The 12452-nt window shown below is 37.6% G+C and overlaps 1 protein-coding gene across 2 annotated transcripts in view; it reads right to left on the bottom strand.

The window, feature by feature from the left end:
- STK31 (serine/threonine kinase 31) overlaps positions 1 to 12452 on the bottom strand; it is a 61552-nt gene that overhangs the window by 36297 nt on the left and 12803 nt on the right. For both annotated transcript variants that reach the window (XM_059656160.1, XM_059656161.1), the window contains exons 7-11: positions 10714 to 10888; positions 6030 to 6145; positions 3703 to 3862; positions 2195 to 2317; positions 956 to 1135 (exon numbers count right to left, since the gene is read on the bottom strand). In XM_059656160.1, coding sequence (XP_059512143.1) covers positions 956 to 1135; positions 2195 to 2317; positions 3703 to 3862; positions 6030 to 6145; positions 10714 to 10888 — 754 coding nt within the window. The remainder of the gene's footprint in view (positions 1 to 955; positions 1136 to 2194; positions 2318 to 3702; positions 3863 to 6029; positions 6146 to 10713; positions 10889 to 12452) is intronic.

The following is a 12452-nucleotide window of genomic DNA, read 5'->3' as shown; positions in this document are numbered from 1 at the left end:
GTATGGAATAGCATATCGGGTAAATGGATTATCATGTCGCGATAGCGAGCACTATTAACTGTTATTGCCTGAGCAGCCGCATTTTCGAAGAAGAATGGTCCGATGATGCCTCCAGCCCAAAATCCGCACCAAACAGTGACACGTTGTGGATGGCTTGGTTAATCGACAAAATTGTCGCATTTTGGGGTTCAGAAAATCCACGAGTGATTGTTGAGAAACAAATGCATCCACAACGTGTCACTGTTTGGTGCGGATTTTGGGCTGGAGGCATCATCGGACCATTCTTCGAAAATGCGGCTGCTTAGGCAATAACAGTTAATAGTGCTCGCTATCGTGACATGATAATCCATTTACCCGATATGCTATTCCATATATAACCCTATACTGTATACTTTATGAATCAATAAAAAATTTACAATTTTTAATTATAAACCTGTGTTTTCTATCAAAATTATTTCTTGCGTGAATTTTGGGACACCCTTTATCAACTAAGACTAAGAGTCTCTATTTAATTTAGTGATCTTTAAGATATCTAAAACTCAAAAGATTTAAACAACATGAATTAGCATATTATTTTAAGCATCACCAGTTAACCAACTAATGTTAAAATTCATCTTGCTAAAAAAGAAAAAAAAAGAAAAGCTGTACTATCCTCTAAATCACATGTATTTTTACATACCCTTATCTCCACACTATAGCTGCAAAATACACACTACTTGTAATAAACTCCAGTGATATTATCTTACACCTATAGCTTGAAGTTGTTTTTATATAGGTCCTAAACAGACTACAAATATTATACATTCCTCACTCCTCCATCCCAGCACACACATTCTCATTCATATTCATTCTCATCCTCCCCGCACCCTTCATTCTCAGAAAAGAGGTAAATTACATTTGGAAATTTTTCTTTTAAATTCCCTCATTTGTGCCACTGGGCAGGAGCTCTTATTACCTTTAAGGTGCTCTGGAACCACGCTACAAGACATTGTAGAGAAACTTCTGTTTCACTTCTAACACTGGTGAGCTCCTCCCTTTTATCACACTTCCAGTCATAAAATTTCTTAAGTATTTCTTCAGAGTTTGTTCCTTCGTTGGCCTGTCCATATACTGCTTCTAAAGAGGTTGACAAATCCTGCAGAGACATATTTCTGTTTATTAACTTCCTACTAGGATTAAAGCACTGTATTAGAACCTGAAAGACAGAAATGCAGTATGTGGACTCTCTACCCTTGAGAATTTTATAAATAGAACAAAACAATTAGACAGACATGAAAGCATACAACTACTTAGAAGTTGACTTGTTTGGACTCTAACAGTGAAAGTTTACTAAGTGAATTACGGTTACATATAGAAAGCTTTATAATCTTAGGCTTGCTATTAAGAAGAAAGCCCCCACTTTTCTCTGGCTTTAAATTAGAATCACTACTGTTTTATCCTAACACAGAAGTTTTCAAGACCTACTACTTAATAAAAATAAACTACACATCAAAATATACAAATAATTAAGGAAAGACACCAAACATGTATGTGTACTTAAAGCATTTTTAAAAGGACTAGAAGAAACAAGAGAGCCTGCTGGCTCTCTCGAGGAATCAAACTCTAGAAATGTCACAGAGTCACGAAAAAACTTAATAGAGCCTGAAATTTCCATCGTAAAACTCTGAGAAAGCCTTGGGAAGACAGAGAATAGCACTAAGTGAATACAATCTGTGCAAGTGGGAGAGAACTGTACCACCTGTGGGAAAAGAGAACTTTCTTCACATACAGAACAGATACACATATATACATAAACATATTAAATACATTCATATGAAATTTTTTTAATGTTTTTATTGATTTTAGAGAGGAAGGGAGAGGGAGAGAGAGAAATATCGGTGATGAGAGAGAACCACTGATTGGCTGTCTCCTGCACACCCCCTACTGAGGATCGAGCCTACAACCCCGGCAGTGCCCTTGACCAGAATCAAACCTGGGACCCTTCAGTCTGCAGACCGACGCTCTATCCACTGAGCCAAACCGGTTAGGGCCATTCATATGAAATTTTAATTCCATTAAGAAGAAATTAGAATCAAAGAAGAGAAGAAAAACTTTTGCAACCCTTAGTACTATCTGAAGTCTCCAGGTAAATGCCAATTTCATATCTCAAATGATAAATGTGTATTTAATGCTATGTATCTTTTTAAATTCCAACCTGCAATGTTTTCAAACGTTTATTTAGAGGTAACTCATCTACTTCCAAAATAAAAACTTCTACTGCCGTGCACAGTTTCTGTTGCACTTCATTTCTTCTGGCAATCAAAATATCCCCTTCATTCTGAAGGAAGAGAAAAAAGAATAACCATCATTAATAAATACATCCAGTGTTTTTTTATACACTGACTTACATTAAAAAATTGATCTTTAGCCCAGCTGGTGTGGCTCCAGTGGTTGTGGGCAGGGCACACACTTTCTCCCCCTATTCCCATCCTACCCTCAATGGACACAGACTTGACTTGGGGTGGTGAACATAGAACATACAGATGATGGACTGTATTATACAACTGTACACCTGAAACCTATATAATTTTATTAACCAATGTCACCCCAGTAAATTTAATAAAAAAGAGGAAAAAATTTAGTGTAAGGAAAAGTTTATAAAGTACCTATAGCATTGCCAGTGCTTCACTGAAATTCAAAAATTATTACTTCTGTCACTTTCTTCCTTCCATAATCAGAAGTGACCAGTTAGGGTCTAATATGTAAAATAACCCAAATCTAACCTTTCTCTGACATTTCCAGAGGCCTAGTTATCCTGTTCACTCTGCTCATTCAGAGTCAGTTAGTTGCCAACTGACCAACCTAAGTATGAATAGGGAATAAGACTTTCAGAGAATATTCCTCAGAGGCAGAAACCACCAACACTTAAAAGTGGACAGTTCCAAACACAAGCGTAGAAGTCCTAAGTACTAAGGCAAACAATGACTGTTGTGCCAAATATCTTTATATAAAAAAAAAACAAGTTCTGCCCAGCAGCTCAATATAATAAAGAAAATTGGAAGAGGAAATAAATATACTTGTACCTATACTAATAAAGAATTCATGTGAAATATTCCATTCTTCATATCCCTCCCCTCGCCACAAATAACCACCTCTCAACAATGGGTGGTTTAGATAGCATTTAATAGTAAGGCAGAGTCCAAAGCTGAAGCATAAAACACACCTCAGACCAAAAGACAAGATCCTTGGTAGCAGGTGTGGTAGCCACACTGACTTAGTCTCCTGCCCCTCAACAACTACTATCTCTTACAGGCATAGTGTCCAGGGTCCCTCGGGCAGGTATGCCCAGTTGCAAGAGTTCCACCAAGTACTTGTAGTCTATAGTTCCTCCCTGTCCAGATACAATTTACCGATCAGGGGTTTTATTTTCCTAAACAATGTTGCCTAGTAACATGACAAAAATATGTTAGCACATTACCAAGGGAACTAACGAAAGATCAAATTCTCATGCAAAAGTGGAAAAGATTTTGTTAACCCTTCATCTACAACCACTATTCCCTACCTTTCTTATAAGCAATAAAAGGAATCAAATAATGATAAAGACACTGTAAAAACTAAAATTTCATGCAAAATATCATTACAGTATCTGCAGCCCTGTTTTCTCAAAAGGTATCTCCTTATATTAAACACACAAAAAAATCATAATAGAAATTCTTCACCCACCACATTTTGACAAGTTTTAATCTTCTCTTGAGCCAGATTGTATTCTGCCCAAATTATCTCTAATTCATTCAAAGAAACTGGGGTAGTAAAGCACTCTTCATCCAACATTTGTATAGCATCTGAAAGGTCATTTCCCAAACGAACATTGATGTTAACACGTCTATATGTTTTAAAAAAAAAAAAGAAAAAGGAAAAGATAGTAAAAATTTTTAAGTTGGTATGAGAAAAAGTTGGGCTTAAATACTATGGTCTAAAGTTACCATTTATAAAATTGGCTATAAAGAGGTACTTTTTTAAACTTTATATAAAACCATAAATAACTTTGGTAGAAACTTTTAATTAAATATGTATGACTGAAAAAAAATTAAGTATTTTTTTAAAACTTTATATAAAAGGACAACTTCAAGTCTGCAGAATTTAAATTATATCAAATGGACCTTCAATTCTTGTCGACAATTAGATTTGTAAATATATTCTCACAAATTTTAGACTTAAATTACCAAGACTACAAGCACACAGCTCTTATACCCTAAATAAGCAGACCAACATTTGTAGACTTTTAAAAAGAAATGTAAAAAGAAAAGGCAATCAGAAAGGGAGGTCAACTATCAAAACTAACAAGGTCCATTCATATTCTTTTTTCTAGCTTCCAGCTAGACTGCCACCATTCAAGTAGCACATTATGTCTTCAAATATAGAAATATATTGGATTGTTTTGGTCTGAAGTCTGTTTCACATCTTTGCAATGTAGCCACTTAATTTTTCAAGGTATGTCAAAGGTTGATTAGCCACAGGGACCAAAATACTCAAACTATAAACTAGACTAGAGGCCCGGTGCACGAAATTCATGCACTCAGGGGGTGGGTCCCTCCACCTGGATTGTGAGAGGGTGCAGGACAGGCCAAGGGACCCCACCGATGCACAATTGGGGCCGGGGAGGGACGCAAGAGGTTGGCAAGCCAGGGAAGGACCATGGGAGGACTCCAGGGTGTGTCCAGCCCGTCTCACTCAGTCCTGATCGGCCAGACCCCAGCAGCAAACTAACCTACCAGTTGGAGCATCTGCCCCCTGGTGGTCAGTGCACGTCATAGCAACTGGTCGACTGGTTGACTGTCTGCCCCTGGTGGTCAGTGAATGTCATAGTGAGCGGTTGAGCGGCCTTAGCATATCATTAGCATATTACACTTTGGTTGAACAGATGACCAGACAACTGGACACAACATATTAGGCTTTTATTATATAGGATGCCAATTTATGGATTTATAATGGAGAATGTTTTCACTGGACATACGACCAACATGCAGCATTCATTCAGGGCAACTTCTTAGTGTTTCAAAGTACATGAGAAAATGAATTACTGGTTTAAGTTCTATGTGTAGCATAGCATGAAAGGGAACTAGGTTATTTTGAGAACTATTTTTTCCACATTCCAGAAAAGTGTAACAAATTATTCCTAACCAGCAATAAAGCAATCCTCTATTAGATAAAATACCTACACAATTCACAAAGTCTGAGAAATGCTAAATAAACTCTGTTCAAGACTTGCTAATCCATTTCTTTTCTTTTGACTCCATGATGACCACTTTTTTCTTTCCTTAGACAGAGTATAATCCTATATAATAAAGAGGTAATATGCAAAATAACCCTCACATCCTCGCAAGATGGCTGCCTACCACCAGGCCAGCACGGGGGTTAGTGAGGGACAACCAAACGACTGAACAAGCAGGCTGTATGAGGCAACCAGGCAGGCAGGGAGGTTAGCGAGGGATGACCAAACAACTGAACAAGCAGGCTGCGTGGGGTGACCAGGCAGCGGGGAGGGGGAGGCAGTTAGGGGCAACCAGGGAGGCTGGCAGGCGAGCGATTAGGAGTTAGCAGTCCAGGATTGTGGGGATCGGGCCTAAACCGGCAGTCGGACATCCCCCAAGGGATCCCAGATTGGAGAGGGTACAGGCTGGGCTGAGGGTTCCCCCGCCTTGTGTACAAATTTCGTGTACCAGGCCTCTAGTTAATTTAGATTACTGAAATCTTTAGCTTCAGTATAGGCCTGAAAGTAACATCAAGCAAAAAAAACTGGAGGTAGTAGTTCTCCATGTGTTGAACTTTTAATTTCACTCTCACAGATGACTTTAGGACAATATAACTCCTTCTATTAACAATGTAACACTACAAAATTTGTTTAATCAGGAGTAACTATTTTTAGTTTCTCTCTTTAAAGTTATAAAAATACAAAGTTAAATTTCAAAGCAAAAATGGTGGGCATACAGAGCACCAACTAATTAACAATTATTTTAAATTATCCTTCTCAAAAATATGCTCTTACCTACCTAATTTCTTTCAATCTTTCAACCTTAGCTGCTAGATTTTTCATTCTGGTACCTACATGAGTCTTCAGAGTGCTTTTTAAATGTTTAGTTAAATCCATGATGGTTGTTTTCTCTTGCTGAAACAAAGAACAAGCATATCCTATTGAGATCAAAATAGGAAACTATTTTTACTGTTATTTAAATGATTTTTAGAAATAATTAAAATTTTAAAGGTTAAAAAACGTTAGGCCACAGGGTAATAAACAATGCGTTTTCTACTAGTTGGGATCTGAAAAATAATAATCTATTCCAGTCTTCTGCCTTCATACAGACTAGACCAGGGGTAGGCAAACTTTTTGACTCGAGGGCCACAATGGGTTCTTAAACTAGACTCAGAAGAAGGAGCTGCGGCCGTGTTTCCCGACGTTGCCATGTTAACACTACTGCTGGTGAAGGAGCGGAGAGGAGAGCAAGAGAACCCTCCGCTCTTTCGGCTCCTCGGGCCGGATAGAACAGCCGAACGGGCCGGATCCGGCCCGCGGGCCGTAGTTTGCCCACGGCTGGACTAGACTCATACAGTGGAACTTCGGTTCTCAAACTTAATTCTTTCTGGAAGGCTGTTCAAGAAGTGATTTGTTCCAAAACCGAATCAATTTTTCCCATTAGAAATAATATAAATTAATCCATCCCAGACCCATAAATGATTCCGTTTTAATCTTACATGTCTAATAAACACTTCTTTTCTTAAATTTAGTGGACCACCCCCTATCAGCTTTAAATGAATCACTTTCAGCACTTGTTCCAGGGGTGTCTTTTAGGAGGTCAGTATACAGAACCTTCACTTTTTCACATATCATTGCCTCTGAAATGCTATCACTGGCCAACTGCTTTGCATTTATCCAAATCAACAACAATTTTTCTACCTCTTCAATTGCCTGTGATTGTTGCTTGTGAACACTCCGTACCCTTAGCAAAATTAGCACTTTTGATGGCCTCTTTATGTTTTAAAATTGTGCTAATCATTTATTTCACAAGCAACAAAATTCTCTCCTTTGTGGTCTGAGAGATGCTTTTTATCATGCTGAGGAACCAGCACGAAAAGGTTGTCACTGGAAAACTAAAGTTGTGTTTGAAAACCACGTCATTTTTTTCCATGAACAACTTGGTCGAGAACCAAATTGCTTGAGATAGAGACATTCTAGAACCAAGTTTTGACTGTATTTCAGAAGCCAAATAGAAACAAAATTTCACACACTATATGCCTTAATACTTACATTTTAAAAAGATAAATGAAAGATCATCCTAGAAACAAAATGATTATCAATGACAATTTCTTTTCTCAAAAGTCTTATGTCATTCTGCATTACTAAAGAACCAAAAATATCATTTCCCAGACCCAAGCTAGATTAAACTCCCTGATTCTAAGTGGTATCTCAAAAATATGTCTACCATGATTATCCATAATATATAGAGCTGTAATATGGATAAAGACCTGATAATTTTATTCTAACACTAATACAAACTAAGTATTATATAAACATAGAACATTTATTCAATATTTAAACATGCTCTCCAGTCCTCACATTCTTTAAGTTAAATAAAGACAGAGTGCCAGCCCTGGCCGATATGGCTCAGTTGGTTGGATATCATGCCATTCATCAAAAGGTTGCTGGTTCAATTCTAGTCAGGACACATGCCCAGATTTTGGGCTCAATCCCAGGTAGGGGGTGTGCAGGAGGCAGCTGATTGATGTTTCACTCTCACATTGATATTTTTCCCTCTCCCTTTCTCCCTCTCTAAAAATCAATTTAAAATATTTGTTTAAGAGAGAGAGAAAAGAGTGATGTTTGTTCTTAACTCTGTTTCTATCCACTGTGATTATTAGAATAATTAAATTATATAAATCTAAAAAATGGGAGGGAGAAAATAAAAAGTTGTTAATCTTTGAAAATGTGTTTAATGCTTTCCAGAGACTCTATGAAAGCTTATATTTAATGCAAACTGCCAATTAATTACATGTAGATAAGAACTAGTCCCACACCAGGCCCCCCAACCCAGGGTTTCTGTGCCAGGAAGAAAAGTCCCCATAACTTCTGACTGTAAAAAGCAGTGGAACTGAAGCTGAGGGAGACGGAGAGCTACTGGAGTCCTCTTAAAGGGGCCTCATATGGACTTACTGAGAGTCACTCCCTCTGAGTTCCAGTGCTGGGGCAACTCAACTGAAACTGTCAAATTGTGTGTGGGGGGGGGGGGGTGAACTATTCTGGTGTGAACTACTCTGGTGTGAACTACTCTGGTGTGAACTACTCTGAGAATTAAATACTCCAGGGGGATTCACTCCTCAGGAAGCCTATTTTGATCAGTTTTACATCCTGAGTCTCTACCAAATTCTCACCATAAATAACAGAGAAAAATCCCCTCAAGCTTCCAGCAAGGGGAGGAGAAAAGAAACCATTTTGAAATATGCTAGACCTTTCTGTAATTCTTAACAAGATCTGCCCTCAGGGAAAACTTATTTAAACAGGGCCTAACTAACCTGGGGAAAGGGAAATAACCAACTCCCACTTTAGCCATCTGTCCTACTTAAAAGGGTTTGGATGGGAATGAGAAGCATGTGTGAAGTTCGCAGTCCAGAGGCACAGGCTAATTAAAAGACTGAAATCTTCTCAGTCGTTTAGGACTATAAAACACTTCTCTTCCCTTCATACCTTATCACCACATTACTAAAAGCCTAGTTATAACAGTTCCTTTTACCTAGTACATCATGCCCAGCTATCAAGAAAAAATCACAAGACATTAAAAGACAAAAAACTCAGCTGGAAAAGACAAAGCAAACGTAAGAATCAGACCAGGAATTTAAAACATATGATTAACACGGTAAAGACTTAATGGGTAAGGCAGACAGCACGCCAGAACAGATAAGCAATGTAAGCAGAGAGAAGAAAATTCTAAGAAATGCCAGAGATCAAAAACACTATAGCAGAAATGAGCTAATATTTTAACAGGCTTACCAATAGACTGAATATAGCTGAGGAAAAAATTTCTATAATCCAGGATATGTAAAATCATATGTCCACTGAAGGACTTCTACAAGAATATCCACTGTTTTATTCATAATAGCCAAAAAGTAGAAACTACCTAAATGCCAATCAACAAAAGAATGGGTAAATATACTGTGGTACACTTTCACAATGGAACACTACTCAGCAATAAAAATGAACTAACTTCTGATACACACAACGTAGATAAATCTCACAGACATTAAGTGAATGAAGCAAGACACAACAGTCATGTATCAGAGGATTCTCTTTATATAGAGTACAGGACCAGGAAAACTATACTACAATGATACAAATCACAACACTGGTTGCCCTGGGTAGAATGGAGGATAGGCCGGAAAGAGGCACCAAGGAACTTCCTGAGGTTGAAGGAAATGTTTTATATCTTCAGTACATAAAGCAGATGACTTATAATCTACTTATTCTCTTTATGGAAGGGGACAGAAGAACATCCCCAGAAAAAAGAATAAAGGCAGATGACTAGTTTAACCTCCTTGTCAACTAGACCTCTCAAGAAAACAATTTTCTAAGAAGAAACTGTATCTCTGAAATGTCCTTAGCAGGATGTCCCTAGCTAAAGAACTAGTTATAGTGGACAGAACCCAAGATTTATTGATTTCTGAGACAGAGCACCCTGAAGAATGTCACATATGGATTTAAGGGCTAAGGGTTGAATTCAATTATCAATGGACTTAATATGAGGTGACAGGAGAAACTTGACTTTGGGTGGTGTAGGCACACGGTGCGATATACAGATCTTGAAACACAGAAACCCACACCTGAAAACTATATGTTCATGCTGACCAATGTCACCCCAATCAATTTGATAAATATTTTTTTAATTACCAATGGTCAATGATTTAACCAATCAGGCCTATGTAATGAAACCTTGATTTTAAAAAAAAAAAAAAAAAAAAAAAAAAAAAAAAAAAAACTCAGGATGAGGTTTTGAGGAACTTCCAGACTGGTGACCAAATCCATGTGCTAGGAAAATGCCAAACAAGAGACATCCCTATCCTCTACTCCCAACCCCAACTCCACCACCTCCCCATACCTTCCATCTCTTCCTTTTACTCTGCTATTCAATTCTCTCTCTTTTAGGAATGTTTGAAATTTTCCATTGTTAAAAGTTTTGTTTTATTTAATCCTCACCTGAGGACATGCTTAGAAAGAGGAAGGGAGGGAGGAAGCAGAGGAAGGAGGTGAGGGGAACACCTATGTAAGAGAGAAACACCAATCAGTTGCCTTCTGTATGTGCCCCAAGCAGGGATCAAACCCGAAACCCAGGCATGTGCTCTGACAGGAAATAAAACTGGCAACTCTTTGTTCACAGGACAACGATCAACCAGCTGAGTCACATGAGCTAGGCATAGTTAAAAGTTTTTTTAAAAAAAAAAACATAAAAGGAAATGTAAATGTGAAAATATTAATCTTTTAAATATCCAATGAAATCCAAAGATGATCATTTTGGAGTATAAGGAAAAAATTTCATCTATAAACCAATATAAAGTAAGAAGGAGAGAAATAAGAGGTGGGAGAGGAAGGGAAGGAAAGGAAAAGTGACAGAAATTTTAACAAGTAAGAGTAGATGAATATAGAGATCCCAGTTGGTCATTCTTTACCTTAAACCACTGAACATACCATACCTGCAGTTCCTGGGCAGTCTGTTCTACTTTCAGTTCTAATGCCTTATAACTTTCGAAAAGAACCTCTTTCTCTGTTTTAAGCTTTTCATTTTCTTCAATCAGTTTCTGGTCCTGCTTAATTTTTGCCAGGCTGACATTAGTCCCTAAATTAAAGTCACCAATAGCCAAACATTCCCTGTTAAAAACAAATTCACTCATTTTAAAAACCAAACTGTGTAAGGCTGACAGAGATCAGAAATCTAAACTAATTTATGTTAGTTTTTTTATGCCTTAATATATCTTAAAGTTAATTTTGGAAACTATTCTAAAACTTTACCTAGACCAACACTAAAAAATATCTTAATGCAAATTAGATTTTATAACTAAAGTCATACTTCTGAAACAATGCTTCCAACTCTCCAAGAAAATATATTCCAACTTTTCACAGCAATATCAACTCCAGCAAATACTGTAAAAAGCACTCTGTATCAGTTTCTTCCAATCCCTCACCATCACCCCCACTCCATTTGACAGTTTCATTCCTAAAGCACTGAGAATATCCCAACAAACAGCTACATCACCTAACATATGGCATCATGACTTAGATCATGATACAGAAGTATGAATGGCTTGGTACTTATAAACATCAAATGTGGCTTTCCGCTTCAAGTTTATGATTCAAAATTATCTAAAAAGTGAACTGCTTTTGTAATAATCAAGTTCCATCACAGTTTTCACAGGAAGAACAAAGAGCCTCTCTTTTGATTTAAAAATAAAACAAGTCAATTCCCTAAAACTCATTAAAATATTTTTAAAGCCACAAGAAAAACTTCAAAGTTTATTTGAAATTCTAGCTTTCCCTGAAAAATTCAGATTTAGGGGTAGGTTCTATTTTTGATCAACGTATTCAAGAGAGTCGGTATGCTTATAACCCAGCAATTCCACTTCTAGGTATATATTCAAAGAAACCCAAAACACTAATTTTTTTATGTGTGTAATTATAATCAGTATTTAAAACACATTGTATGCGGGAAACGTATTTATACGATTTACTTATACGTTTTAAGTAAACGTATAAGTGACTGGTAGTAGAGCGCGGGACATGTATTAATACGTTTTTTATAGACTAGCGGTGGAATGCGGGTAACGTATAAATACGTAAACTAAAGTTATCGTAATTTGACTCAACGTTGCCATTTGCGCAAAAAATTAGCAAAAATGGCCCGCGCCACCTGTTAGCGCGCGATAAAAACTACCCGCAAACAATGTGTTAATATTATGTAAGCATACTGTACAGAAAAGAAAGGGGAAGAAAAACACCATCTCATCTAAAAGACTCTTCTCGGACGCACACCCTGGAGGGCTGAGTTTGGAGAGGTGGCTTAGTGGACAGTGCTAAGGCGTATGGAGTCTGCTTACTTTTCTCCTCCACGTTTTTCCTTTCATCCACACTTTCAGAGGAAGCCCAGGGTAGCCAGCCCCTCGCCGGTCTGGCCAGCTGGGAGCATCCCGCCTTCATGCACGTCCTCTGCCCCAAGCGCAGCCCCAAAACACTAATTTTTAAAAAAAAATATGCACCCCTATGTTCATTGTAGCATTATTTACAATAGCCAGATATGGAAGCAACCCAAGCGCCCATCAATACAAGAGTGGATTTTATAAGTTGCAGTACATATGGAATATGTACTTGGTCATAAAAAGAATATCTTACTATTTGTAATAGCATAGATGAACCTAGAGCAGTGGTTCTCAACCTTCCT

Source organism: Myotis daubentonii, chromosome 10, assembly GCF_963259705.1.
Source record: "Myotis daubentonii chromosome 10, mMyoDau2.1, whole genome shotgun sequence".
NCBI classification, from domain to species: Eukaryota; Metazoa; Chordata; class Mammalia; order Chiroptera; family Vespertilionidae; genus Myotis; species Myotis daubentonii.
Note: the sequence above shows the minus strand (reverse complement) of the source record. Positions and strands in the feature narration are given on the sequence as shown.